The sequence below is a fragment of the Parus major genome, chromosome 1 (genome assembly GCF_001522545.3).
Source record: "Parus major isolate Abel chromosome 1, Parus_major1.1, whole genome shotgun sequence".
Lineage (NCBI taxonomy): Eukaryota > Metazoa > Chordata > Aves > Passeriformes > Paridae > Parus > Parus major.
In genome coordinates this window covers 103,379,874-103,404,067 of record NC_031768.1, presented here as the reverse complement: position 1 = coordinate 103,404,067, position 24,194 = coordinate 103,379,874, and the positions used below count along the sequence as shown (strand labels likewise).

Below are 24,194 nucleotides of genomic sequence, written 5' to 3'. Positions count from 1 at the left end.
CTACTCTTATAAAGGCTTCCACAATGCACATCCCTGCAAATGATCTATCAGAGTCCACACCTGTCCTCGACACCCACAATGTTACAGCTCACTTCACTCAGAAGCAGAGGAGACTGGGGTGCCAAGTTCCATGAACACAATTGCTATGTCCCCCACCTCCCCCACCCAATTTGGAAATCTCTGAAGCAGAAATGAAAATTCCTTCATCCAGCAGCTGTTTTGTGAAAAAAAAAAAACAAAAAACCATCAACACCACCTGCAATTTTCATTCTGTGAGGAACAAGCTGGGCACCAAGAATATTCCATGTGACTGCAAGTCTGTCTGCAAAGAGTTCACTGGCAGTGTGAAGCACTTTTGAGTGAGTTCATTCTGAATCACCACGCAAATGCTGTGAGCAGTCACTCAGAGGGGAATGCTGCTTGGGAGATCACACCCAATTCCACATCCTCGTGGCCCCACAGGCTGTTTAGCACCACACACTCAGCTCCACAGCCCTGCTTGTTCTGGTAGACACTGTGTGAGTTTTACTGGGTGTTACAACACAACTGAATAAATACAGTGAATTTACAGGAGCCTGAAACCCCCACCAAGTAATAACAGAAAAGTCAGAAATATTCAGGTGCTCCTTGGAACTGTCCTAGGGCATCACCACCGGAGAAACAGAGGCAGAGTGTTGGCTCTGCCTGGTGTGCAGACTCAAAACCAAAACACAGCACTGATGAAACAATGTATTTCTAGAAATTATTTCCCAGATGCACTGCCATTAGAAGATTAGATTGGGTCCTTAGGGATATTGCTTTTTCAGGTGGCTGCATTTTGGCTCAGCCATTGATCCCTCACATCAAACCTACTTACAGAGAAGTGTAGAAGCTGGGTCAGGGTCCTTTCCCTCTGAAGCACAGCTGAGCATCACTGGTGGCATTAGAGCCATACTGCAAGGTGATGTATCCAAAGTGAGACAGCATCCCCATCCTGTTCCACTTTGGATACTGAACAATTAAAATGCTCAGTTATACAGTTCAGGAAGCCCTAGCTGAGATGCATGGACTCAGAATTACTGTTTTAAAACTACCTTTATGTATTGTATTTTCTGCTTTCCAGAATGCTTCCAAAGAACCTCAGGCACACAATTTAGTGCTGAGACCAGGAAGTGTAGGATGATTCATGAAAATAGCTATTAGTGTTACCCAAGACAGTCATGACCTATCCTATGTGCTTGCTTGCAACTGTACAGCTCCAGACACTGTCTGGACACCCTGGAACAACAATTTTCTGGAGAAACAGCACTTGCACTAATGCTGCAATCCATCATTTCCACTAATGTCATAAGCTGACTTAAAAACTCCAAAATATGAAGGAAGTGCACTGTTCAACCTTTATGTGGGCTTCATGGGCAAATAGTGTTCACTTATTCTAGATATTTGCTAAAAAACATAATAAACTGAGAAGTCCTCTTTGTGATATGAACCAAAGGAGATTTTAGTGGGAAAACAGATCTTTCTGTCCTGCACAAGGGACCTGAACAATGTTTTAACATTCAAAATTTTTTTCACATGAGAATTCCCATTTAGAGGCTTCCAGTTTATGGTCACTGATTTCAAGTTAATAAGCAGAAGGGTATTTAAAAAAAACATAATACAGAGCTTTGTGAGGTAAAGCTGCTAATCTGATTTAGATTGTTTCACTTCCAGCTGCACAACTCTCAGCTTCCAGTCATTAGCCTTGCTGAAGGCTGTGTGTGCCCAAGTTCCTTGAGGTACTTTTGTTGTCAGAAATTTGTATCAACAGCACTGATGCAAAGAGCTCACTAACACTCCAATAACACAGAGTACACATGAAATAAAGCAGATTTTAAAACCATCAAGACAATGCATTTTTCTCATTTATTCAAATCTTCTGCAGGAAGTAAACACTGAAAGATTTAAAAAAACTTCACACTGCAGTATGTACAGTTTTGTGACATCACATGAGGAAATTAATTTCTAATAAAAAAAATGAGACCAGTTAAATTACTGAAGACACATCACAATAAAACTGGTTATGGTAAAATCCCGAATTCTTATGGATGGCAATGAAAATACTCCTTTGTTTTACAGGGATAGAATAGTCCTGGTACAATATTTCAATTATGCAAAATGGAGTCCTGAACTTACATGACTTATTATAGTTGTATGAGCACTTCATGTTTTAAAAGTAGGTTTGCATTTTTTTTTTTTCCAGACCCTTTTGAATTGAAGCACAATCTTTCACAAAGCTAAAATACCACAGCAGAAGTCATGTCCAGAAGTGGAATACTGTTGTGTTTTGAACTGACCTGACTTGTTAAGACATTGTTTTTGTTTGTTTTTTTTTTGCCAACGCACAGATGCACAGGGTCCCCCATGCACTTTTCATGCAGCAGGTAATCACAACTTTAAATAAAAGAATTTTTCTATACATTCTTCCAGACTTGCAACTGTATACATACATGCAAAAGTTTTTAAACCTATGTGATCATATTTACACTTATACATGGAATATACATAACAAAAAAGATTAAAAGGTTTTTTCCTTTGCATTAGAACAATACAAAATATGTAATTTTCATTAAGGAAACCACTATTTACATCACCTTTTAAAAACCAATTTCAACATATTATAGGCATAACAAGTCAACATATTTACATTATATATAAATATATATATAATATATACTTACCAGTTTACTCCTCTGTAAGATGTGGCAGAGAACAAACTGGTAATATCATGTCACTGACGTCAATGAGAGCTGTAATACTTTCACCAACATTTAATAGGGAAAATTTAAACCATTCACTTCTTTCTTTTAAAAACGTTTGTAAATTAAAAATTTAAAAACACCACTAAGAGTAAATGGCTACGAAAAGTAAAAGTTATGGCTGAATTCCCTTTTGATCTCATATAAACTTCTCAAACTGAGCTGCCCAGCTGTGTGGTATCAGTTATGTGGCCCTCCAGCTCTCCACCTTTAATTCTAGGGTCATGCACTACCCACCAACATTTCCTCAAGCTTTGGCAGAGGAGACACTAAAAACCTGGATGTCTGAGTGCCAGACACTTCCCTCTGGAAAGAAAAGTCATACCTGCACGGCAATTCCAAGTCAATCCCCAAATCCAGCGGGTTTGGGTGCTCCACCAGGCGCTGGTGATGCCCCTGGAGCAAGGCACCAGGCACTCCACAACCCAGCTGCTGCAGCCCCAGCCCTTCCCAGCTATGTGGGGCCAAAGTTAATTCAGCTTAAAGTTCCAAGGGGCTGCAACTGCAACTCTAAGTGTGGCAGAGACCATTCCCTAACTCCCTCACTGCTCAGAGGGCTGGAGGCAGCTTTCCCCCAGCAGTCTCAGCTGGCTGTAGCTGAGCTGTGAGATGTGCTCTCCCCTCCCTCCCTGCTCCTTTGATGGTGAGATCACACACCAGCACCCACTGACCCTGCACCATGCTGCCTGTACAGCTGCTGCTGCTGAGATCTGCCAAGACCCCATTTTGCTTCAAATCTATGGTCTAAAGGCCTCGAGGAGACAGGAGTTCTTGAAAGTACCGAGTGCTACTCAGGAGATGGCCTTGGTTTGCAATCCATCTACAGGGACTGGTGGAAATCAGGGATCTTACAGCCAGCCCTACCAGTCTCTCCTGGGGCAACAAACCCAGCTCCCACACTCCTCTTTTCTGATGGAAAAGCTCCCAAGGAAAAAAATAGCAACTCCTTTTTACTCACCCATGCTAAAAGACAAAAAATAATTAAAGAGCCTTTGGTCCTAAGGTGTCAATGCTGTAAATGTAGATGGGGTAGATTCAAAGAAGACCTCTCTGCCCTAGGGAAGGGGTAACACCAGTGATCCTGGAGAATTCCATACAGGAGACAGCTGCCCTCTTAGCAGCTGACTGAGCATTCCCCTTGGCATGTCCTGTCCCGTCTCAAGGGCCTCAGCCTTGTTACCTGCTGTTTGAGATTGCAATGTCTACAAGAGATAAGATTCTTCCATGAACACCGTGTCCCAAACTTAAATTCTTGTATATTAGAGTTTACTGACGTCTGTGAGAATGGCAATACCCTTTCATTGACATCAACTAAAAAGAAAGCTAGATCTTTAACTGGTCAAACCGTTAAGATTTTAACTTAACTGTTTTATAAAATTTTCAAAACTAAATGTTCAAAAGTATATATTACAACAAAAGACTACCCTAGAATAAATACAAAGGTCAGCACGTTGCTCGATTCCAATATTACTTTTTGTTAGGGTCAGAATCTCTTCCCCACTCTTCATCAACTTAACTTTGGCAAAGTTTTTTCAGCCAGGTAGTTCCACATCCTCTCATGCTGCATTTTTCTGTGGAGCTCTTCAAACAAATTTTAGCCCTGTATTTAGTCTGGGGACCATCTATTACTCTATATTGTATATATTTCCTACCTATATACAAATTGTTTCAAGAAAAATAATCAATTAAGACTTTAAAAGACATTTAATGGATGGAACAAATACCATCTTTTTAATATTTCTGCTGGGTTGACTCATATAAAAAGAATTCAGTTCCACTGTCAATCCAAAATATACTTTATCTCATTAATGATTATTCTATGAGATATCTGAATTGTCATTGGGCCACTTATAAATGCAATATTAAAGACAAACAAAATTTTATTTTTATATTATATTTCAGACAATGACATTTAAAATGATATTAGATTTGTGTGAAGGTTTTAAAATATAAATCTTCTTTGTACAGCCCATTAATATATTATGTTTCACTGAAATAACATAAAAATATATCTTTAAATTGCTCTGTTATTTCTCATAAAAACCAGGGGGAATGTTTTATACCAGATACTGCCAAATATTTGTGTTCCCTAGAAGAAGGTATGCCCTGGAGGGAGGCAAAACAGAATAGTGGTGCATTTTCCAGCTGTCAGACAGGAGAAGTCCCCTTCAGTAGGAACTGCACAGGAAAAAGGAAGAGATCTCAGGCTGGGGACAGGGACAAGATGGGGACAACAGCTTGCTCTGTCTCAGCAAGCCAGGGGTCTGGGAAAAGGACTGCTGAAACGAAACCAGATGGAAAAGAGCAAAATGCCCCGTCACTCATGTCTACACAGACATGAGATGGACAGAAACAGCAGTTTTGTCATGTCATCGGCTCGTAATGGTGAAAACAGACAAAATTACACCTGAGTGTAGCTTTCATTAATTGTGCAAGCCAACTGCTTAGCTGCTTGCTGATAGCAGAGAGGATTATCAGTGAAATCAAGAAGCCACAGAGAACTTTTTTTTTTTTAAGGGAGTAAAAAGTTCAGCAAAACTTCTGCTTGCCAATAATTCGTATAATTTAGAGGAACTGGATTTTGTCCTCTTCCTCCCCCCAGAGAAATAAGGGCTGCAAATGGAGTTAACACTGACAGTGCTATAGGGAAAGCAGAGCCATGCAACCCTTCCCCAGCCAGCAATTCTTTTAACGTGTCTCAGCTCTGACTGCAATTTGCAGTTCCTCCCATCTCAGGCTGATATTGCCAGATGTTACAAATCACAGCACAGGTGGGGATTGAGGAAAAGGGCAGGGAAGGATTTCTCAGACATATCCCACTATCCATTACTGAACATGACAAAACCACAGTTTTATCCTCAGTGCTACCTGGAAAATTATTCTAAAGCCAGATTTTCTGCAGTGAAAGGGTAGTGCATTAAACCATGGATCAGCTGTTCAGAGAGTAATAAATATTGGCAGATTATAGATTCTTTTCCCTGACTGTAGGAAGAGGCCAACACATTTTTCATTAAAATCCTATTCCATCTTTGAGTGAAAGTCTGATGTGCTGCTTTAGTGCAGTTGTTACTCTTCCACAGGGAAGCAGGATGGTGCTGAACAGACAATTCTGCTCATCCCCTTCACAAGCTTTCCAGCATTTTCCTCGCTGAATACATGTACTAAGCCTTCTCAATCACACTACTCCAGGAGGCGTTTTGGCTTTCTCCTTTTAGGCAGGGAAGTGACAGGAATGTGCCGACGAAAGGACTCATGCAGTACTTGCACGGCCTATGAAAATCTGCCTTTTTTATAAAAACCTAGAAAAAACCCTTAATTCTAACTAGTAACTCATAACTATGGCTAAGAATTCTGAGGAAGGCATTTGTTGAAAGCAGGGCAAGGAAGAAAAGTAGATTTTACGCCACTATTCTGGCAGGACCACAAACAAGATTTAAAAATAACAATACAAATTTTGGAAGCACTAAAAAATACATTTCAGTGCACTTCAATTATTAACACTGACGCAGGTTTTCCAATATGACAAGCTAATACCTTGGACGGACTGCTCCATTTCTTAAAAGTTATTCTTAAAATTTCACAAAACATATTAAAACATTCCAAAAAAAAAAAAAAAAAAAAAAGAAAGTACACTGTCTCTATGCTCAGGCTTCAAAAAAAAAATAAGGATTATTTTACAGGGAGGGAGGAAACGCAGCATTACCACCACCTAGGCTGTACGCTTACAATTTATGTTATACCAAAAGCTTGCAGATCCAAATAAGACTCTGATCAAAGAGTACTCATAACTTAATCTGATACATACAGAAACGTCATGTACAAATTACAACCCTTCTAGTTTCCTTGTGACAATCTACTGTAAAGCAAATTTTATCTACATGTATTTTAAATAACATCACCAGAAAAATAAAAAGTTTATCAAATGAAAACATGTTTCAATTAGACCATGCTTTTTTTTTTTTTTTTTTTAAAATCATGCTCAATTTATACAGTAAGTCAAGTTCATACTCATTTTTCTTTTTTTTTCTTTTTTTTTTTTTAAACAAATATTCAAAACCGCTGATTGTAAACTCACTGAGGAGGCTGCAGTTTATTCTGGCTCTTTTTTGATTGTTCGCACTTTTTCCAGAAGTCCATGCACTTCTCCATTCACACCACCATGCTGATGAGAGGTGTTACTCCCCATATGGCTGTTGTAAGGGCTTCTTAAGTTACTAAAAGGAGTTTTAAGTTCTGTGTCAGATGTCAACTCCTCTTTGATTGTAACACGAGTCGAACTCTCGGTAAATGAAGGTTCATTCCAAATTTCTTTGTCGTGTGCTTCTTGGCTGCTGGCAGAGCTGCCGCCTTTCTGTAACATGTAGTACAATATTGGATTGGTTTTGGTCAGTCTTGGAGAGTCTTTCTCATAGTCATTCTTGTCCATGCCCGTGATCACCCATCTGATGGGCCCCTTCTCACTGGGCACAGAACACATGCTAAACTGGTCAGACTCCAGTCTGGACACCGTACTCCCCAAATGTTCAGGGAAGGGGGAGCTGGCTGGACTTTTTACTGCTACAGGATACTGAAATGTTCTGTGATCTACACAATTGTTCTGCTGCACAGGGCTTCCCACCAAGGATCTTACTGAAGAAATGGTGAATTCAGGTTTATTGATTGTTGCACTGGTTTTGTTTCCTTTTTTCTTGCCCTCCGTTAGCATGTTATTCCTATGTTGTGACAGATCTCTCTCACAGTTTTCTGAGAGAAGCAGCTGTTTCAACACATTAAAGCCTTTACTATCTCTAGACCAACTCCTATTTTCAGTTTCACTATTTGAACCATGACTTACAGCATATTTAAATTCAGCATCACTTCTGCTGAACTTCAGTTCTTGCTGGTTAAGCAAAGGTCCGTACAGTGCCTCAGTAGGAGAAGCGTGATTGTTTCCAGCATCAGACACATTACTTTTCATCTTTTTTAATGGGCTTTCCAAAGGCTCAGCATGAAGCTTCCTCTTCTTTGGTACTGTGCAAAGACTCTTGGATTCAAGGTGTGTCAGTTCATTGTTTCGGTGACTCCTGTCCAGCTCATCTGCAGGGTAATTGTCTTGATTCTGTCTCAGCAACCTACTTAGCAGGCCATTTTTGGAAAAAGAGAAATCTTGAGGTGAAAGAGGCTCAGATTTCACCTCCTCGGATGCTGGAGAAGCAGCTGTGTTTCTCTGCAGTGAATGAACAAACCCTTGGAATTTGTTACCCTTGCATTCTCTTGCTTGTTGTGCATTTGAATTATAAGGAACATTTGATTCGTCAGATGGTTCGGTTTTTATTTTCACCGTCAATATTTGCTCATTCAAAGCCTTGTCTGTCTGTTCTTGAGAACTTTCATCTCTTAAAAGCAGCCTCTCTTTCTTTTCACTTTTACCTTTATTGGGAGTTCCCAGAAGCAGCTGAAGGACAGTGCGCCTTTCAAGGAGATTTTCTATTTCCGAACCTGGAAGTCCTTGTTCAGCGGGTGCGGGCTGACAACAGAATATTTTGTTATTTTCTTCATGCATACTCAATTTATTCGTAAGCAGAGGGCTGTTCAATCTATCAATCAAGCCCACAGGTTTATCCATATTCCCTGCCAGCAGCTGCTTGCCAGCTCTTTGTTCCTCACTCGACATGGAACTCTGCATGCCACACTGAGCCAGGTTCTGCAGCAGCTTGCTGGCACTGAATGCCGAGGAGTTCTGGGGACTATCGGTCCTGCTCAGCTTAGCTCCTTGTATTTCTTTGCTTTTGGACAGGTCTATCAAGTGTTTAGATGCAGAATTCATCAGTCTGTCCGGCTGGATGCTGCAGGCGTAGGGTGGCGAGCTGCGCTTGACAGCCAGCGACTGGTGCGAGAGATTTATAGGAGAGTCTGCTTTTGTAGAAGCCAGCAAGGGTGGAGTGCTTAACGGAGTCATTCGGTTGGCACTGGGACTGTCAGTAACAGGAGTCCTTTTCCCAGTCTGTACAGTGAATTTTGCCACATCAGCTGTACTGTGTGGTCCCTGAGGATCATTACTCTTGTCTACCTGCTCTTCACTCTTATGCCCAAGTAATAGCTGAAGTAGCGTTACTTTCTGGTGGGGATTCAGCTTCGAAGCTTTCGGAGTGTCTTTCTCTTCCTTGATCTCTGGAGAGGAAACTTTTGGATCCCAGTTACGAAGCAAGGACTGAGTCAGGTTATCCAGTGATGCAGGTGGACCTGCATCTGGTTTATCTGTTCTCTGTTTAAAGGACAGGTCTATAGGAAGACAGTTAGAATGGGAGCTTTCATCATCACTGCTGTCTTCTGTAAAACTGGGATTGTTGTCTGAATACTCATCAACAGTTGTTGGTGTGCTGCTGTCTTCAAAAATGCTGGCTCTCTCACTCTGCTCACGTCCTTTCATGTGCTTGGTGGTATTCTGGCTTTTCAGCAGATGTAAGAGCAAACTGTTGCTGGGAGAGGTTTTCAGGTTACTCCTTTCCACAGTACTTTTGCATCCCACCGTTTTGGGAGGTGAGTGCATGATTCCCACTGAACTCTGAAATGGTGCCATACTGCCTTTGCTAGCAACTGTTTTGGGGGATGATCCTGCTTGACCATTGAGATGGCTTGTCATTCCTTTGGCCAAACCAAACTGGCCTACGTCCTTCTGAGCACTTTCTTGTAACCTGGCCATCGCTGCAAGTCTCTCGCTTGCAATCTGATTGGCATTTTGTGCTTTTAAAGCATGTTCCCTGGAGTACTGCTGCAAGTGGGCTTCACTGGAAAGGAGCAAAGCCAGCTGGCTGCACGCTACACTGGGCTTGGGCGAAGCAGCAGGACTGGATCGTTTCTCTACCATGCTTGCAACAGCTTGCAATCTTGCAGCACACGACAGGGGCTCATTCATCACCTTAGGGCTGCTCTGCACCGCATGAGGAGACTCTATAAACCTCTCTTTGGGCAGGTTCTTAGTGATGTCAGGCAGGCTGTTGTCCAGCTTCTGATCTTTTGCTTTGCTCTTCTTCAGCAGAGTCTTCAGGTGGCTGGATGCAACACCATAGCACCTTAAATCTTTCTCCACTTGCAAAGAATCATGGCTAAGAGAATACCCCTGCTCCTTAAGACTCTGTCTTATCTGCTGTGACAGAGCAACGCTCTGCAGCCTAGAGCTGAAAGACTGAAGCAAAGAGGCAAGTAATGTGCTATCCTGTTTGCCTTTAGGCACATTTTCAACCATGCCAGCCAACAAAGCTTCCTTTTTTCCATCTAAATCCACAATGGAATCAGACAACCGCCTTCTCTTTGCTGCATTCCAGTCTTCTGAAGACTGCAACAGTCTTGCTTTTTTGAGGTGCAGCATGCCAGATCCTCGATATGTACTTGTGTTAAGAACTGGACCATTACTCTGACAGCTGGGAAATATATTTCCTGAAATCTTAAAGTTTTGATCCTCCCCACTATGCCCAGTGGACTTTTTGTCAACTGCAGTACCTGAGCCTCCTGCTGCTTGATGCATTAGTAATCCCTCTAGGTAAGTTAGAACAACAGAATCCTGGTGCATCTCAGAGCCAAGCTCTTCTCCATGAGTCATGTTCAATAAAAGTTTCCAAAAAGGCTCTGTTTCTGTTCACTTCAAAGACTAGTTTTGCTCAATCAAGATGCAGAGTTAATAACAGGTAGATGTCTACAGTGTTTTCTTAGAGACCTTCAGAAACAACAGAAAATGTATTATCCTAGACAGGCTTCTCCCAGTGTACACTGTTTGATGAGACAGGTTTCCAATCATAGCAATCAGCTGATATCTAGGATATTTATGGACAATGTCTAGGAGGAGCACTCAAAACATGGTTGCACAGAAAAAAAGTTCCATTAGGTATTTGCTGCCTTCTTTCTTCAGGAAGCCAGCTTGCTTTTCCTCCTTTTCCATCTCCACCAAGCACATAAAATTCCTACATCAGAAAAACAAAACAAAAAACAAAGAAAATATTTAGAATTAAGATATAATTGCATAAGACATTTTTTCTTTAAAAAAAAAAAATCCAAACCCAACCCCCCACGCATTTTCTTAGGCAAAGATTAAGGATATATAAACAACACACACATTCCAGAAGAAACTAAAAATCAAATAAAGGATAAAATACATGGTATCCAATTTAAAGAACTTCATGAAAACAATTCTGAGACAAAGTTATATAAAAAAATTAAGCTTTTTTATCATAAGCACAGCTACTACAAGCCTTCACTGAATTTCATTATTCTGCAGCTAAAAATAAGGAATAGCAAACCTGAAAGTAAAACTTGAGTAGCTCTAAACAATTAAAAAAAAAAAAATCCATTAAATTTTACTTCTTCTGTTAACATTAATACACAGGACACACAGCCTATCACTCTTAAATTGAACTAATGGGAAAAGGCAGGCCTGAAGTCAATGTTTAGTTTCACACTGCATATGTTTATAAATAAGGGAACAGACAGCACCATATATATGAGTACATATTTGTTTGGCAGGTGAGTGATGTTGATGAAAGTAGAAACAAAGTTTTTAGTGCTGCCCAGGACTATGCAGCAATGCAAAATCCAGTATGGTAACACAACAGGGATGAAATCTGTTTTTCTTTCAACACCAAAACACCACAAGTTATTAGAACAATCATGTGATAAGAGTGGGGAAAAGGTTGCTTATGCTCCTGATGCAACAGAAATCCTGGCATCAGAATCCTCCCTTCCCTCGAGGATTTTCAGCTTTACATTCTTTCTGTAGGTGAAACATAGGATGGCAAAACCAAACCGAACCAGCTCTTCTCTGAAGTCTTGTTATTCTTCAAGAGTGAATAATATCTCTACTAAATGCCTCCTTGGATGGGGCAGTGTGGAATAAAAAGCTGCTTTAAAATGCACAGTAACAGCATCTGTGCAGGATTGAACTCTTCAGTTTTACTTCCAGGGCTGGTCAATGGCTGCACGAACATTTCGGTCACCACAGCTCAATAATGAGATCATTACACCACACATGAATCCTCCTTCACTTATTCAGTACTAAACTGGCATAAATATTCAACATGAGCAAAGGTAAGTGTCCTTCTGCATATTGAACTCTGCAATTTGCTTTCAGGAGGTAAAACTCCATGGAAAACTTGTATTTACAAGTTTAAAAGGGATGTACACAGATGAAATCCTTGTCTCCTTAAAGTAAATGAATATTTTATGATTGATTTCCCAGAGGCAGGTTTTTAATTCAAAACCTACAGGCAACTAGAAGTCTGAAAATAATCAGGTCTTAAAAATGTAAAGAATAAGAACTACTAAATAGCTGTAATGTTAATAGTCCTTAATCTCCCAGGGCAAATATCCCCTTATTTGGTTTTAAGTCATATAGAAAAAAACTATAAAAATGGAGCTACCTTAAAAACAAGCAAACAAACAAACAAAAACCACCCCAAACAAAAAATCTAACCAGCAATGCATTGTCCAGCACATTGTAGTGTAAATATGTATATCCATACATTTAGATATCAAATGCAAAGCTGTTAGCTATTACTGAGGTCTTACTACTTCTCCCAGAAATACTTGTCCACATTAACATTTACATAATTACCCATAGAAGAAACAATGTTCCTTCAAACATGAAACAACTTAAATGTGGATTCAGCTAACTGAAAATTACTGATGATCTTACTATTCCTTCAAAAACCTCTGTACCTCTGGGTGGGCTTTTGCAGAGTTTCAACCCCAAACCAGAATAAAAATCACAAATAACAAATCTCTAAAAAAAAAACAAAACCAAAACAGGATTTCCAGTGAAAATATCAAGTATCCAGCAACAGTAAGAGCAATACAACTAGATTAATTTCCTCAAACATTTGGGAATGCACTTTATCTGGAGAATATATTTTTCCAGCTACCAAGAGTAAACTCGTTATCTGCAACCAAATTTTCATGTTTCAAACGGTAATGAAGCTGACACTGTGCTGTTATTAAAATGGAACAACTAGCACTTGATACCCTCTGTATTCCATTTAAGACAATAAAACTGAAATTCTGTCAGGATTTCTGACTATCTGGTAAAAGCAAGGCTTGCAGGTCACCTTTAAGATAGAGTCCCAAACAAATGTACCATTAAGCCAACAATTAGTACAACTTCACTCACTACATCTTTGGGTAATTCAAAAAATACAATGCATTTATGCAAATCCCTCATGTACTCCAAAAGCCTCTTGCAGGAGATGACACTTGTAGCCAGTACAGTTTATATATCCTAACTGTTCTATGAAGTGTTTTATCACCTTTTGCATTTTTTATTTTATTTTAATTACCCACTGCTAGGGAAATCCTGATAAATTTAATGAAATTGGGTCGCTGCAAAAAGGCTTCTTTAAAGAGAAGGAAATCTGGAAAGCACTTAACACATTAGAACAGGACATCAGCAATCCTTTTAAAAGGCCTCATTTGATCTAGTGCTGTAACAGGTATTACAGTGTTAAAATCTCTCATGACAATGTCCATCAGAGGTGCAGTCATGCCAAATCCAAACCAGCACTGGAAAACAGTGCTCAGCAGGACACTAAGGCAACCATTCTAAATATATACAGACTGTATATATTTATTATATACATTTATATAAATGTACATTTATATGATTTTATATATTTATATAATTTATGTGTATATATACATAATATATATTTATTATATATATTATATATAACAAATATATTTTTTATAATTTATTTTTATTTACATACATTTATATAAATGTGTATTTTATAAAAATGTAGTATATACAAATATATAAATGTAATATAAATATACATATATATTTATTAGCTTGTTTACTGTAAGCTATATTCTAAATATATATAGACTGTTCAAAAGAACTTCCCAGTACCCACTAAAATGTTAATATTTTTTCTTGAAATTAAATATTTAAGAAATTACCAGAGCAAGGAAAGAAAGGAAAAGGAAAAGAAAAGGAAAAATAAAGGAAAAAAAAAAGGAAAAATAAGGAAAAATAAAAGAAAGTTAAAACAAAAGGCAAAAGAGAAAGGAGAAGTCATAGAGATTTCTTATTTCCCAGTAAGGGCTGAAGCAACTGTGAAGTTCTACTAATCTCTACACCTAAATATTATATTTAATTACTATGACAAAATAAATTGATAAATTAATGTGCTTTCCTGACCACAACCACTCTAAATGCACTCTTTTTTTTTTTTTTTATCATTTCTTCTATCTTCTCCCACATTTCTGTACCATGAGAAATCAACCACCCAATGCAGAACCTCCAGGAGCACCCACCAGTTACAGCTCACTGAGCCATGTTTACCTAGACAAAACTAAAGCAGCAGCAGAATCCACAGCAGCAATGCTGTAACCTGGTGAGACACTCCCCAAGTGAAGCACACCATGAGAAATCAGCTCTTCAGCCTTTCAAAATGTGCCTAAGGACAAACTGTAGGCAGTATAGGGAAAATAGGGGAATATTAAAATGTTATTAAAATGTTCACTGAACTGCATGCATCCAGAATATTAATTCCACTTTTGCAGTTGTTTTTCTTTGTTTGCAAACTACAAATATATTTATTCACCACAAAGATTTTACGGGAATAGTAACAACAGACTTTAAGATCCTTTGCTTACCATAAAGTATTACTGCTGCAAAAGATAATGATATCTGAGAACACAGCTTCTAATATGTTAAAGCAAACAGAACCAATTGCTTTTTGCTCCTGAATATTTGTTTTTGATTTTTAAGGAATTCTTTGAATGAATGAAACCCTCAACTGCAAAACCTAACTGGAGACTGAACAAACAGCAGACTTTTAGTTCACCCAATAGATATGAAGTTTCTGCTATTTAAGAAATTATAGATGGTTCATAATTTAACTAGCAAAATCACATTTGTAAGACATTTTTCCAATATCCCAGACTAGCATTTCCAGTTAAATCCTTTTGCTAAATGGAACAGAGAGCCACAGTAAATTAACAACACTAGACTAGCATTATTTGAGTACGAGGGTTACATTACTTATTGGATAATTCGAAACACTTGATATTATCATGGGGTCTTCTTCTGCAGTCTCAATTCAAGATCATAGGAAAAAAAATCTTACAGAAACCATTAAGGTATTCATTCAGGAAACTGGCAATGGCTAGCAGATTGCCCACATGAACATTTATTAGAAGACACATTACCCAAACTCATGTGCAGTGTTAGACTGATTAATACAGATTGAGATTAGTACATGTTCACACAGATAAAACATTTTTATTAACTACATTTCAGAGTCCTTTAATGACTATTAAACTTCTGTAGAAATTTCATGTACCATTTTTAAGGTGAGATGAATCAAAACATGCATTTGTAAAGCTAAAATCAAACTGGTCTGTGAAACAAAAATCTTCAGTTATTTAATTAATTTTATGTTCTAATGCTTAGCTACTACTGGAAGAGCCAAAAGAAGTCTCTTACTAGATTCACTGACTTCCCATTCTCATATTCCCAAGTGGAAAGGCTCCAGCACACCACATCAGCCAATGGCTCAGACTGTCATTTTAATTATTACAGATTTGAGGAATGCAGTAGAATGATTACAGTGGCAGCTTGGGATCCAGGGGTCCGATTACTCACTGTGCTGCAGACAGGCTGTCTGACTTCTGGTTTTACTTCTCTCTACCCTGTTTTGCCAGATGGAGTAATAATAGATGGAAACTTGAGAAAGATAATTGAGGATAAATATATTAAAGGCTGTGTGTTACTCAGCAGCTCCAGTACCAGTACTGAGTAAGTACCTAAAACACAAGATTTTAAGTGATTTCCCATCCTTATGGCTGCCTGCAGTGAAATGTTGAAGAGCACAATGAAATTAGGATCTCAAAAAAAAAAAAAATTAAAAATTCCTAGAGGTACTGGGGATTGCAGCAGAATCTTGCAGTGAACTAAGAATGGGTGAGGGTAATGAGACTTGCTGCCCCAGAATTATTTTGTTATTAAGCTCAATTTGCACACCACCTTTGATTTCAGCAGGAAGGATGTTTTCAGAGTGCTGGTAAAAGCACTTCAGTCTTTAGTTGGCTCTTTTTGCAAAGGTTCTGAGCAGTGAAACAGCCCTGATCAACAATCCTGGCACCAAATGCACAGAGCTGCACAAAGGAGCAGGTACTTCAATGGTACTTAAGCACATGCTGTAAGAGAATCAAGTATTTAAGTGCTTTGCTTTCTGAAATCCACACTTTGTGTCAGAAATCTGTTCAGATGAATGGAGCAGCTGAGACCTCTTCACAGTTTTGATTCAGGCAGCCAAGACATTTTGAAGGTTCCCTTTGCAAAGGTAACTTAGAAAAAGACAAAAAAACCCAAAAAACACCAAACCTGAAACCAACAAAAAACCCCAATAAAAAACACAAAACAAACAAACAAACAAAAAAATTAAAAAATCAGATGGGGGAGCAAAACTCAGCAATAAGTGGGTGAATTCTCCCACAGCTGCATACTCAAAAGAACTTGGGAATCCAGAAGCTTTTTTCTACATTTAAATAAAATAAATCAGGCTCCTCTCCTACAACTGTAGGGTATCAGTTTGAGAAAGCAAAAATAAGCTTCTTCCTAGGAGTCTGGCACATTATTCACTCCTCCAAGGCCTGCTGACTGACTCCAAAAGACATTTGAACCACGGGAAGAATAGCCTGTCCGTTTCAGACGGCTCAGTCAGGAGAGGACATGTAAGAATCGTGTTGCAGCAGGAGCTGCTGCTGCTGCCGCCAGGAATTCTGAAGAGATTCCCGAGACTCCACTGGAGTTGGGGATGGCATTTCCCATCCTGAGCTGGGGCTGTTCCCTCCAGGCTGGCACGGAGCACACGGCAGCATCGCTCCCTCTGTCAAACACCCCTTGGATAATGCGGGATTAGCAACAGCCACGTTGTTTTGGCTTCACGGCCAAATTCTGCACGAGCATAGGAATGGAAAAGCCTCCCTCCCCTCCCTGTGTTTTGTTCAGCTGTGTGCTGCCAAACCCAGCCCCAACCTGACCAAGGTTTGGACAACAGAAAGAGGTGTTTTCTTCACTATGGCGATGGGGCAGCAATGGAAGGGAGTGTGTAGAAGGGATCAGACCCAAACCAGCCTGATCAAAACCTTCTGATTATTTTAGCAGTTAAACTAATAGAATTCTGAAAAATACTAGAGCAAACCAATTCCATAACTGATGATGAAAAAGCTCAAAATGATGCAAAATCTACCGTTTTACAAAAGTGCACAAACCCTGAGTAACTGAGAAGTCTGTAAGTCACACAAAATCGACAGAAACACAGAACCAACAGCACAGAAGGCACAAGACACAGTTTTTCCTCCGAGAATAAGACCTGACAGACCACTGGACTGAAATGTTAGCAAACCAACAACTGAGTGGGGAAGAAAAGCCCTGTTCTCATGGTAGAGACTATTTTAATTTACTTCATTCAGCTTTTAAGAGAGCACTACAATGTAAATGTTGATTACTGCTGTTGTTAACAGCGGCGCCAGAGGCACATAAGAAAGGGAGGCTGTCCATACACATTCCATTTGGGGTGTGGAAAGGGGGATTCAGTCACCTCATCTCAAGTGTCCCTCCACTCCTTAAATTTCACGTGGGATTCTCCAGTCCGGGAATCTGTGACTCACTCAGACCATGGAATACCACCCCATGACAACAGCGAGGAGCTTTGGGATGGTACGTAATATATATCCAGGGGAACACAACATTTCCAGTGTGTGCTGAAATGAGGTGTGGAAATGTCAGGGAGATCTCCATACCCACGCAGAAGGCTGCTTGGGGAGGCGGCGAGGCGAGGCTGCGCACCCTGCCAGCAGAGACATCTAAGTCAGAACGCCTCAAACTCTGTGGCAAAGAATCAGCATGGGGAAAACCCAAATTCTGAGCACTGTTGGCTACACTGAGACTCATCTGATGCTGACACTCAGCCCACCCCAGCCATATCTTTCAGATCACGGTGCACAGCTTGCAGAAGGCCACAGGCAGACATTTCTCTTTTGAGTTATGTGTGACTTGTGTTTTCGTATCTTACTTCATACAGCTATCAGTAAGGAGTGGGAAAGAAATTGAAAAGAAGAAAAAAACCCCAAAAAACAACAAAACAAAACAAAAACCAACCAACCAAAACACAAAAAAACCCCCAAGCCCCACCAAAAAGCCACACCAACCAACCAAAACCCTACCTGAGAAAAAAAAAAAATCTCATCCAACATCACCCCAAACCAAATGAAACCTCCAAAAGAGATAAGTACATGGGAAGGAGGAAATGGGGAGCAGACAATTGCCATGAAAGCTGAGTTTGTGAAAGCCTTAGCAGCTCTCCAAGGTTTACAAGTACACTTAAGGACCATACACAGCTTAATCCAGATCTGGCCTGCACATCAAAACCTCCTGCTGGAAAGTTCTGGAAAGTTCAGAGACAAAACACGTGTGGCTATTTTTCATTCTGTGACACTCTTCAAACAATAGCTCAACCTATCTTAATTAAGTATTTCTTATGCTAACAAGTACAAGAACAGACCATCACAGAAATAATCACTCCTTGATGGAGAATACCCCATGCAGTTCATATAACTTAGGATTTACCTGGTGTTTAACAGACATTTCAGTCAATTCCTTACCCAGACTCATGCACATATATTTGTTCTTACAAATACTAGTGGAGGAATATTTCTATTTTGTTTTCTAATGGTACTGTAAAGGACATCTTTGAGCTCACTTGTTAATTATGGTCTGCTAACACTCTAGGCATGAACTTAGAAACACACTCTCTGCCAAGTCTTTCCATAATTGCATGCAATGAGGAAGAACAGACATTCAACTTATGAACACCACCTGTGATAGAAGCAAGTATTTGACACCTAAACCTGACCCATCAGTCACAGCTCAATGGTCTGCTGCTGCTGAAGACAAAAAGGGCAGAAACTAGAAAATAAAATAAGAGAAGTTACACCCCCACTTCACATCCATTAAGGAGAGGGATCCAGAAATAGCATGTATCACTGAATCTCAGCTAACGTGGGAAAGGGTGTTGGTCCAAGCTCAGAAACACAGTGTGCAGACAGGCTTTTGGTTAATTGAGTCTTCTTATTCAAGAGACCAAGAACAAAAAACATACAAAAATCTATACAAAGCCTTGTTTTCAGAACAGAGAAAGACAATATACAACAGAATGGACAGAGGATACACCTTTCCAATGCTTGGTAAACCACCTGCCTATAAAAAAGCAATTAAAAGGAAACTCAACCAGATTTCCATTCCCTCTGACACCTACAAAACCAAATCACTGATTATACATTTAACTCTACATCAACTCCCCAAGAATGAAACGTGATTAATATACACTGAAGAAATCAATGTCCTCTCCTGGGCAATCATGCTTTTGAGTTATGATCAATGCATACAGATAATGCATTTCCATACAACTTTGACCTTCTGCTTGTTGGAGAGATCTAAAGATACAGGCATTTATTGATAGCAGTGCACTAAAGTGGTGTATTTCTTGGAATAACTATGTTAGGTGGTTTGGCATACGTTAAGTCACTTTATGTTATTTTAACCAAGAATTGGTTTCAGATGTCAAAGTGCAACAAAGGACTAAAAAGTAACACACAGTATTTTATTGACAGTAATAGCTGTGTTTCACTTGGGAGCAAGCATGAAATGGTTATGAATGAAAGCCACTTTGTAGCCTTCTCAACAGAACAGGTTCCAGCTAACTGAACACAAACACACAGGAATTCCATGCAAAGTAAAATACAGGATCACAGTCACAAAAATCCATATTAGAGACCCAGATGATTTGTGGTTTGGATTTGGTTTTTTTTAAGTGAGTGGAGGGGACACTACAGCTTCTGTTTTAATGGGAGATTTCAGCTTATTGTGGATGATGTTTACAAAGGCTGTTGTGGACACAGAAAAGGCTCATATGCCTACATTTAAGCGGGAAAGTAAAAAATATGCATTAGCACATTGGTCTCTACTAGCTCAATTCAAATAAAAAATTATGATTTTTTTTCTCCCCAAAACAGCAATAAAGCCAAGCAAAATTCAAGATAAAACGTAAGAATCAGCTTTAGTGAAACCTTGGAAGAGGAGGCTCATAACATCCTGTAAAGGCAAAAGGACAAAGAGTCCTTATCATGATGCCAGAGTTGATCTAAAAACATTCACAACATAAATCCCTAAGTAAAATATTAAAAGGACTTGAAGTCATATAGATGCATACAGAGATGATCATCTGACCCTCACACATAAAGAACAGGACTACACCTCACCCACAGCCATGAGTCAAATCAGAACAATTAAAATATCAACTTAATACCAGTGAAAATAGTATTTACTGCAACAAAGGCCCAGCAAGAACAACGGATAACAATGGTAAGGGAAAGTGTTTAACTATTCCTCACTGTAAGGACATACACTTTGAAATAATTTCTCAAAATTTATGCTGATAATGGTGCCATGCATTTTAAGATAATATGCCATCACAGATTTGTGGAAACATTTTATATCTGTTTTTAATGAGTTCTTCATAGTGAAAACAATCGCAATAGCAAAAAAAATAAGGCTATTTTTATTGCTTGTTCCATTACTGTCAAGAGAGTTAAAACAGGTGCTTATGCCAAATTAAAGTCAAAAAGAAAGCAACATAGATGTGTGACTGATTTTTGAAGAAAGCATGTCATTTTCTACAAGAACATTACCCCAGAAATAAAAGACCTTTTAAAAATAAATCTATTACTCCATACTTGCACATAAGTATTAGCTAATTTGAGACCCTATTTCAGCATGCCTGTGAAACCAGCAACCTCACTAAGGCTTTATGAACCCACATGCCCCAAGTGCCAGTGTTACACCAACCAACTCTGCTGCCCTGGTTGCAAATGTTCAAAATAAGGGCTGTACTCAAGCTGCAGAGTGCATGTGGCACAAAGCTCCTACAAGGCAAGCCAGACTAGGGACCTCATCACAGTCCAGAGAAACCCCAAAGATCTGCCAAGTGTCTGTTTTACAGTTCTCCCTGTGGGAACACGGGATTGTGAGTGGCATGAGGAAGGACAAAGAAGGGACTACCTCAATGCCAAACAAAAGCACAGCCACTAGTGAGATGCTTGAAGAGAAAACTCCACCTTCAGGCAGAAGGCCTAAGCTGAATTGAGATCAGTTTATTGGTGAACTGAAGATGTCTTTGTAAGAACCATCTCCTAAACACTTAAAGAACAAAAACAACAAAGTCAGGGTCTTCAAATCCACTGAAATTTTAAAAGATGACTGAAAATTTAACTGACCCAAATATTTTAATTTTTGTATTTTACTAAGGTATCCTGTGAAGCTGGAGTATAAATCCTATTAAACTGAACTTAGTTTGTCCATCCCTAAAATAGATTTGACATACAAATACAAACACAAGGTCAAGGTCACAGATCAGCAAGAAAGATTACAAAGAGGACTGATGTAAGAGCTGGCATTTGATCAAAGCTCATGGATATATATTTTTTTTTTTTAGTACACTTAACAGAAATACCACTACACTACATTTTCTTCACATTGGTACATTACACGTTTTAAGTATTCCCTACATTTAAGAGCAGCTGCTCTGTCCTTATTTATTTTGATAAGAGCCATTAGGCAGCATAGCAAATAAACTAAGGAGAAGCTCTTATGTTAAATGAAAAGGAAATGAAAGTCACTTTTTGCCATCCTTTTCACTCTATTCAGCCATTGTTAATAAACATTATATTACAAATCTAAAAGGAAAACACTCAAATACATAGACAGTAAGACCAGTGCTAAAGAGACAGGACCTCAGGTTTTAGCTTGGAGCAGTGCAAGACACTCATCTTAATAACAACTGTATATTTGGATGTGCACTTCCAAGCACAACACTGGCTTATTTATCCTAATTATATGTGTGCACAGCATACATTTCTTAATTAACAAAAGAAAAAAAAAAAAAAAGAAAAGAAAAAAAAGAACTCAAGGTCTGTGCAGAACACAATCAAACTAACCTCTTCTGTAATCAGGACATTTACCTCCTAGAAAGCTTCTCTAATGCTGAACAGTGAGTAAGTGAGCAGATTAAACACAGTAGCAACAGTTGAAAGACTCATTAAGACCCAGCTGCTGAAAATAGTCAGCAATGAAAGTCATTTACTGATCTATCCATCCATCCACGCACCGATACATTCCCAAAGCTTTAAACACATGCAGGAGAGTATTCAGCTTACAGGTCACGTCTACCACATGTACCCTTCTGATGCCTGGACATGAGGAAGAGGTGTCTTGGGTGACACAACAGCATCCAAAGTTGCACTGCTGCCACAAAGTTTAGATGCTCATTGTAACAGGTAGTAATTTAAAGAATAGTATGGTTTATACTATTAATTCTTAACCCCACTTTTAACACCAGCACTGCTCTGATGTTAGTCTAGACATGACTGGGAGCAATTTATATTTAGACAGAGAGATATGTCTATAAATAGGATGCCTGTGTTAGTATTAAAGCTTTTACTGGAACCCATTTGGGGTGACCTGCATAACTCACTAGTATGTGGGCATCTTGGACACTGCCAGTAAAATCTCCATGCCATCACATTCCCTTCTGCACATTGTTTCAGCTATTTAATGTTTGTTTACTGATTTTCCTCAATTTTTGGAGAGGTAGTACATATGCAGCTCCCTACCTGTATGGCTGGGTTGTCTCACCTACTAATGAAAAGGTTTCAAATGAAAAAAAAATAGGAAAAGAAAGTTTTAAAAACTTGTCTCCTTTTTAAAAAGGAGTGTATCCTTCACAAGAATTAGGCTGTCATCCTTTTAAGCTATAGTATTGCCGGAGCTACTAGGGTCAGATACAAATCACTCCTGAAGGCTGAGATGCCAGCTTCTCAGCACTGTGGTATAGGTGCTTTTAACTCTGATAGTGATTCATCAGATCCTAAAACAGTCACTGGTTTAAGATCAAATTGATTTAAGATGTAGACCTCAGGGCAATATAATTCTGCTCTTCCTCTTCTGGTCTTCCTCAGCCCCCTTTTCTAAGCCCTTTCAGCAAAATGGGAGAAAAGGGGAGGTTGGTTAATTTTTTTTTTTTCCAGGTAGAATTTCTATCCTTCCTATTTTGTGAAAAGCTGATAAAGCTTCTCACTGCATTGAAGAGTTAGAAAGGGGAAAAAAAAAATAAATCAGGCAATGATCACAACAAACCAGCAGAAGCTCCTTCCACATCCACAATCAGCAGCTTACTCTGAGAACCAAGCACACATGAAAATGTGTATATAGGACATTTCACAACTAAAAATGTTCTAGGAAACACATCAGGTTATTAGCAGTACAGCTGCCCAACATGTGAAACCCTAAAGAGCAAGTATATTTGGAGTCATATAGCTTTTTTAAGTTTACAAACGTGTGAAAACTCAAATGCATGAAACAGCCTTTGCTTTAACTGAGCTGTATTACAGCAAGTAACTGTTCATTCAGTGTCATGTCAAGTCTTCTATCAAGCTTATACTGTAAAAACCCTCTTTAATCTTCACAACCAGACCTTTGATAAAACAAGTCAGCAGCAGTTGTGGGTTTGGGATTTTCCCTGTTAAATACAAGCTCAGGCTCTTTACACACATAACCTGCAGAAGCAAGAGATTTCTGCTTGTTCTGAACTTTAGATCAAATTCCTCACTTATCAAGCAGCAGGGATGTACAGGCTGCTATCAGCAGCCAGTGGTGGTTTTGGCTGTGACACCATGTAGAAAAAAATCCGTATTCCTGTTTATTGTGGTGCATTTTTGTTCATTGTATTTTGTTCAATTATCCTCTGTATTGTTACGTTCTACCCCTCCCATGTTAATAGTCCAGTCTCAATCGTGCCCTCTTACCCCAGTTACCAATCCACCCTGGTACCTGCCCCTTGTTCCCAAATGTTCCCTGTCCCACACCCCATTAAGTTGTCAATCCTCCCTTGTGCCAACCCCCTGCCTGGACCACCCCATTTGGAATTCCCCTATTTCCCAAAGCCCCACTGGCCCATGTGCCCCACTCTCCTCCCCTTGTGTTCCCCAGTGGTTTATGTATTATGTGACCCCACCCTGTGCTCCTCCCCAGTCTTTCCCCTATTGGCTCATGATTTGTGCCTGCCCCTTGATCCTCCCCCTTATATAAGTTGCTGTACCCCTGTATCTTTCGTCTTTTGTCCCTGGACCCTTCAGTGGAATAAACACCTTCTGGAAATCACACAGAAGACCTCTCCCCATCCTTGCTCCTGGCCTCGACACTTGACAGCCTGTGCCACAGAGCATAAGCCCTACAGCTGTATCCTGGACTGTGCTGCTCTCTGGGAACAGCCCCACTCTTGGCCAGGAGCTGGCTGGGGAAAATCCAGCACCACATCACCAGTTCTTATC

The 24,194-nt window shown here is 39.5% G+C and overlaps 1 protein-coding gene across 5 annotated transcripts in view; it reads right to left on the bottom strand.

Annotated features, from left to right (window-relative positions):
* Window positions 1-1,863: 1,863 nt before the first annotated feature.
* NRIP1 (nuclear receptor interacting protein 1) overlaps window positions 1,864-24,194 on the bottom strand; it is a 97,354-nt gene continuing 75,023 nt past the window's right edge. For all 5 annotated transcript variants that reach the window (XM_033518461.1, XM_015640183.3, XM_033518457.1 and 2 more), the window contains one exon: window positions 1,864-10,714. In XM_033518461.1, coding sequence (XP_033374352.1) covers window positions 6,868-10,356 — 3,489 coding nt within the window. In that variant the 5' untranslated portion in view covers window positions 10,357-10,714 and the 3' untranslated portion in view covers window positions 1,864-6,867. The remainder of the gene's footprint in view (window positions 10,715-24,194) is intronic.